The sequence below is a fragment of the Engraulis encrasicolus genome, chromosome 13, assembly GCF_034702125.1.
Source record: "Engraulis encrasicolus isolate BLACKSEA-1 chromosome 13, IST_EnEncr_1.0, whole genome shotgun sequence".
In the NCBI taxonomy this organism is placed as follows: Eukaryota; Metazoa; Chordata; class Actinopteri; order Clupeiformes; family Engraulidae; genus Engraulis; species Engraulis encrasicolus.
In genome coordinates, this window is record NC_085869.1 from 22,062,655 (window position 1) to 22,069,576 (window position 6,922).

The following is a 6,922-nucleotide window of genomic DNA, read 5'->3' on the forward strand; positions in this document are numbered from 1 at the left end:
AAAGGAGATATTTTTCGCCAGGATTTTCTGTGTTCACGCGCGTCTGTGTGAACTCTAGTGAAGTGAAGTGCACCAGAAACATGCTGCGTTCAAGAAGGGAGAGGGAGGGTGTGTGCGAGTGCGAGTGAGAGAGTTGAGTTACACACACACATATCCCAACTTCTTCTTGCCCCATTCTCGATTCCTTCCCCTTCCTGAACAGCGGGAGGGCGACTGAATGTGAAAAATTATGCATGAAGCCAACAGGAAAAGAGGATATCAGTTTTGGCAATGGTCGAGAGATATGAGAGAAACCCCATTAAAATGTCGGTTCCAGTTGATGTGCAGAACGTACACCCGATGCTGAAATCCCAACTGTGATAACTCGAGCGGCAACTTCTACAAGTTTACCTGTAGCAGAGAAACGGTCGCGATTTCAGATTTGCGGCTTTCCCTCCTCATCGCGGACTTGAGGCGGGCAACACAGTTTTAGGTTCTTTATTTTTGAATGGGTTATTGGATGTTTTATCTGAACTTGCCTGGATGGGATGCACAGTGAGCTTTATCTGTTGCGAAGACGAGTTCCTTCAGATGCCTTTGGACCAACATGTGGAAAAGAAGAAGGAAGAAAGAAAACTTTTATCCAAGGTATGTAAGCCGCCTACCTATGTGGCAGTGGCGGCTGGTAGTCTGTCAAACAGGGGAGGCTGTTCAATTACAATATGTCCAGAACGCAAAAAAAAAGGGGGGGGGGTCAATTTTGACACACACCTTATATTGGTCCTGTCACATATGGCCTGCCCTCACACACTGAAGGACTCTTGTTGAAACAAATTTGTTAATCATTAATCATTATCCCCCTTGTAGCCTATTCATAGGGAAATGTTTTTATTATTATTATTATTCATTAGGCCTACCTCCGCCACATAATGATGTGATTGAGTTTGCCTTCGTTGTCTTTGTTCATTACTGGGTGCACGGCTTAACAGCACAGTAGGAAAGGACTCGCCACTCACGGGACTTGGCAGTTAACCAGTTGATCAGACACCACGAAAGCTCAAAAGAAAAGTTTGTTCTTCCCTACCTTTTTCACCAAGTCAATATTAGGCAGTGCTCTGCTCTGCTCCTTGATATTCATTTTCTCCTCATAAGGACGACTGGAATTCGCCAGAATTTAATCCACAATGCTTGGCATTTCATTTTGCATAGCTCTCTAGCTTTCTTGCAAGCTAGCAATAACGAAAAGTAGGCAACCTCAACTTTTGAATTGGGAGATTAAAAAGGATAAGGACGTGCCACTATTAAGACTTTATTCGCAACACTAGGTTTACAAGAATATGTACACAAAACTGGAGTACAACGCAATGAATAGCTTCCCCACTGGTTATCACGACGAAACTTCTCAGTCAAATTAATAACATATCCGCATTTCGAAATGAAATCAACTACTGTAGCCTACTGACACGGGGTTCACCCAATCACAAGTCGGAGCTCCAGTCTCCGGTCCCTCCCCCCTCCTCTCTCTTCTCCATTCACTCCCAGTGAGGCTCAGTCTCAAAATTAAAAAAATTTCACGGCAATAGCCAATGACCGTTTAGCATTTTGCCATTGAAAAAGCGCACAATCCCACATGCCATTGAAGTCCATTGAGACTCGACTCGCTTGCGTTGTCATGAGCGGAAAAAAAAACTCGTGCGAGCTTCGGGATCTTATTACAGATTGGTTTAATCTCTAAATTGAGCACATGCATCTATGGAGCTGGGTCTGAAATAGCAATGATATTAAGTCGTGTAAAGCATTAGTTTACATACTATTTCTCCGTGATTTTGGACAGGAGGCGGCGCCTCCCTTGTACTCAAAGAGGAATCGCCTCTGCTATGTGGTCACTTCAATGCGCGGTCAAGTGCAGTTATTTTACGACGCGCGAAATGCCCTTGACTTGTGTCAGTGCACTTGACAATGGATGAAACAAGGAAGAAGAAGGCAGTGGGAAGTTGAGGGCTAAGGAATTTGTTTACCTGCGCCTACAAAGACAAGCTGAGTTTGCACGTGTTCCTTTCCTCAAATAAATAGCCTACCGACAACATTAGGGGATGGTGGACATTTACGCATGCAGAAGGACGGCCAGTATGTTAATTTACTACCAATGCTGAGTAATTAAGAAGCATATATTGATTAGTAATACGCAGCCTGTTCTAGGCTATTTTCACCTTTGTCCTGTCATCTCATACATTTTGCCTATTCTTGCGTTAAAAGATGAGAATTGTACACTGAGCCAGCAAACAGTGATTTGAGGATCGATTTCGGGACGAATGTTTACATAAAACCTAAGCTAAACCTACAAGTGATAGAACAGTAGGCTCACCATCAAGGAAATTGAACTGTGTAGCCTAATGACATATTTGATGTGGCTAGATTACATTGCTATTGAAGCTGTAGGCCTACATTGCCTCTAATCAATGCAACGACCAGGATATGTCCAGGTGGTAGCCCTTAGCTTTTCTATAACTTTTTACTTTGACAGGTATTACTGACTGACTGGTGATGTCTGTATGAGAAGAACTTGGGCCGGGTGGTCTGAAGCTTATGGATGGGGGGTGGTGCTCATTTAGGGTGTGTGTGTGTGTGTGTGTGTGTGTGTGTGTGTGTGTGTGTGTGTGTGTGTGTGTGTGTGTGTGTGCGTGCGTGCGCGCGCGCGCGCGCGCGTGTGTGTGTGTGTGTGTGTGTGTGTTTGTGTATGTGTATGTGGGTGTGGGTGGGTGGTGGTGTTTGAGGAGTGGTGGCAGTGGTGCTTGAAGGAACAGGGTGGGCTTTGTGGCCTCTGTGCATGGGACTATATTGCCATCCAAGAGGAATGTGGCTGAAGACCTGTGCGGTGATAACCATCTCTCATATCTGTTAAGGGAAACAAGATGGACAGCCCAGCCCACTTTAGTGGGGTTTCAACTGATCTCTGATTTTATTGTTTTTCCCCTTCCAAAAGCCAATTCGATATCTGTTGTATGTGTACTTAGTAAACAGAATGTTTCATGTACAAAAGAAAAGTCCATACAGATTGTTCCTGTATAGTCACATGCACCTACGTATGTATTCATTGCTTAATACCTGAGGCTACGCTATAGCACATCACATTGTCTGGTCTCACAATGAGGGAACTCACTGTGTCTAAGACGGAGTGTATGCATCCCTCTTGGTGGTTGAGCGGACTCAGACAGAACCAATAAACACTCATGAGACCTTGGCTGCCCTAATGCCGTGCGGTTTCCTGTTGTTAAACCAATCAGCATTGCATTAGAGAACAGTTTGGAGACTGGGGCCAGTCTCCCACCACCTGACTAGGACCATGGTGCTGTTAGTTTAATAGCATCAAGATGTAGGCCTACCACCATATAATAGTGGGCTGAAACCAACCATGAAAAATGACTCCAAGGTGCATTGTGCACAACTTTATTGCCATTGGATGTAGTTAGTTTATATGAAATTATCTGTGCTGGTAAAGTCTCTTATTCTGTAGACTCTTTCTCTTTGGACTCCGGAAGAGTGTTTTTCCTCGAGTTCATCCCTGTTTTTTGTCAGGCTTTTTTGTGTAAGGATGTTTGAGGTGTGTGTGTGTGTGTGTGTGTGTGTGTGTGTGTGTGTTTCCCCCATTGTGCACACTCTAGCACAGCAGGCACCCACCTTGGTTGCGCCCCCCCCCCAATAAAGACGTCAGACAGACCTGTTCTTTAATTACCCCCCCGGCTGCTCTAGCGCTGGTCAAGAAAAGTGATGTGCTCTGGTGGTCATCTGTCAGATGCCTCTGCTGTTGTGGTGACGGGGTCTAATGGAGATCGCAAAGGGTGATAATCCCTCAGAGCCCAAAAACCCACATGTCCAAAAGGAGGAGGAGGGGGGAGGGGGGAGACCATGTGTCAGTGTGAGGAATGAGGCCACAGACATGTAACTTTGATGTGAAGTTAGGTATTTGACAGGCTTCCGTGAAGCATGAGCTCAAAGTTCGCGCCGTTGTTTGAGTTGTCCCTCCCGGTCAATTTTCGTTTTGACATATCACATGCCGGCACATTTCAGACAAGCTGTACTTATCACCAAGAACCGCAAGCCTGTTATTATTCTAATAACGCCTTTATTATAGTAATCCAATTATGATTTATAACAGCTTGTTTTGCACTGAAAGGGACAGCCCCTTGGAGAGCTTTTGTAATAGAAAAAAAGATACAAGTAAATGGAATAGGTGATCCACTGGAGTTGCAGAATTCCAAAGTAGAATTGTGTGAAAAGTATACGTATTTGGTAATGCACATGTTTTACACATAATACAGATAAAATAAGCTGGATAATCTATATAGATAAACATGAGTTACATTAACACAACTTGTTTTAATTTAATCTGCCGGCCTGTTCCAAGCTTAATCAGTTTGTGGAACACTGTGTTCTTCTGAGACAAAAAGGAAAACTCCATTCAAGACCTCGTGTGTGTAGTACTGTATACTGCATGTGTTTTTGTGTGTATTCACTCTCTGCATACCTGCCTCACTGCCCTCCTACACATGTTTTGCCCTGCCTCATCAATCAAAGCAGCATGGCAGCCCTTTGCCAACAGTGCCCAAATCCCCTCTCCTCGCCCTCTCTGCAGGGGTGGGAGCCAGATGGATGATGGAGACACAGAGGGAGATTTGATGCGATGTGTGTGTGTGTATGTGTGTGTGTGCGTGTCCACATGTGTACAGTGTGCATGCATATGCATGCATGTGCGTGTCTTTGTGTGTAAAATATGAGTGTAAGTGTGTGTGTGTGTGTGTGTGTGTGTGTGTGTGTGTGTGTGTGTGTGTGTGTGTGTGTGTGTGTGTGTGTGTGTGTGTGTGTGTGTGTGTGTGTAGGGGTGGTGGTGGTGGTGGTGGTGTTGTTGTTTTGGTGCTAGGCATGGGGAGAGGGTGTGTTATGGAGTAAAAGACGTCGGACAGAGGGGGGGAATTCCAGGGGATTTACGAGCTAGTGTGAGAGTGAGTGAGGCAGACAGACTGAGGCAGAGGGAGGCCACAGCAACCTGTTCCAGGTAGTTACTGTACTGTAGCAAGTAGTCAAGGCAGTGTGTTTGCGTGTATGTGAGATCCTGTCATTGGCAATAGTAGTGGAAACTGCCATCTCACACTGAGGAGGTGTGTCAGCCTGTAATGTTTGTGAGGCGATTGAAAAAAAACCCCAAGCAAACTGCTGATGGCCTCTGTATTTATTACTCTTTTCATTCAGACTGTTTGTGTTTTTGTGTTTGAGATGCTGTTGTTGAAGGTGACGAGGAATCCCAGGAAAAGGTTCTGGACAAAGACTGACTGTAATTTTCGGAGTGAGGTGTCCGCACACTTAAATCCTTTTTTTATTATTATTTCATCATGGCTGGATTACATTTCGACTTCATCAGTCATTTATGTTTTGGACGTCTCATCGGCACTTGAGCCTTGCATTTACGTAGATGTTTTTTATGGGGCTTTTTGTCTTTATTCTTGACTAGGGATGTAAATAAAATCGAAATCGAAAATAAAATCGAAAAAATCGATGTATCGGAAGTATCAGCTGGCAATTTAATCGAATCGCATCGTATCCTGGGGCATTCTTAAGAATCGAAAAGAATCGAATCGCTGGCCCCTGTGCAATGCCCTAGCTCCATAACACAATAGTAGTGGAAAAGTAATTGGAAAAAATCGAATCGAACCGAATCGCATCATATCGTGGGGAATTCTTAAGTATCGAAAAAAAAACGAATCCCAGATTTAAGAAATCGATACCGTATCGAATTGTCATGAAGGCTGCGATTTACACCCCTATTCTTGACAGGACAGTAGAGTGAGACAGGAAATCAGTGGTGAGAGAGAGACAGATAGGACTTGGCAAATGACCTTTGGCCGGAATTGAACCCGGTTCGCCGGTGTAGCAGTCAAGTGCCCAGCCGATTGAGCCACGGCAGGGCCAGACTGTTTGTGACGTTGTGTTTGAGATGATAGTTGTTGGTAGGGGTGTGATGGTACACAAAAATCACAGTTCGGTACGTACCTCGGTTTTCGGGGTCACGGTTCGGTACATTTTCGGTACAGTATATGGGAACAAAGTAGAAAACCATTTTCCTCCTCAGCACGTTGTTAATTTCACCAAAATATTGTCAAAATTCAAACGAAAAAAAAGGAAATGCATTCAACCTGCTACTTTGGGTCGGAGATTTCATCAGTGTAAGAAATAGTTCTTTCTCCTCAAGGTTTCGCAAAGACCAAGCCTCTACACCTGTTTTTTCTTGCATTCTCTCTCAGGGTTCTGCATGAACCTCTGCATGTAGTAGCAGCACAATGTAAAAACATGAACAGAGTAGCCTTTTACTCAACCTTTCGGTACTCGGTACAGCACTGTTCGATTCGGGACAGGTCTTTTCGGTACCGTACGTCGGTTCGGTTCGATATCGTTACACCCCTAGTTGTTGGCAATGGTAGTGGATGCCGCATGTTTATGTTTAGAACCTCTCATCGGCACTTGATCCTGGCATTTAGACGTGTGGACAGACGATGGCCATTTTGGTCCCTAATGACTAACTGCATGATGCAACGCGAAGAAAGTAAAGTATAGGTTTAGTTAAAGCCCAGATATGTTCTGTCACCTCATCTGATGTATTTAATTAGGGACTGTGTGTATATTCTCAGATCCTTTGTGGTTTACATCATATATATTTTATACACCAGCTCTGCCTTGAGTTTTCAGTCATTTGCAATATACTCTTTACACCACTGGATGTTGGTAGGTCTAAATTGGTGTGCTTTTTGGAAGGTTTGCATGCGACTGTTGACTTCTTGGAGTGGTTGAGTAGTTGTACAAACATCTTATTTACTTTACTTTATTTTTTCAGGACATTGCACATTAATGAACATACAGTATATATACACGTTAATGTACCAGATTATAACAC

At 44.0% G+C, this 6,922-nt stretch overlaps 1 protein-coding gene across 5 annotated transcripts in view; it reads left to right on the forward strand.

Annotated features, from left to right (window-relative positions):
- Positions 1-330: 330 nt before the first annotated feature.
- tns1b (tensin 1b) overlaps positions 331-6,922 on the forward strand; it is a 320,407-nt gene continuing 313,815 nt past the window's right edge. For all 5 annotated transcript variants that reach the window (XM_063213457.1, XM_063213461.1, XM_063213462.1 and 2 more), the window contains exon 1: positions 331-627. In XM_063213457.1, coding sequence (XP_063069527.1) covers positions 523-627 — 105 coding nt within the window. In that variant the 5' untranslated portion in view covers positions 331-522. The remainder of the gene's footprint in view (positions 628-6,922) is intronic.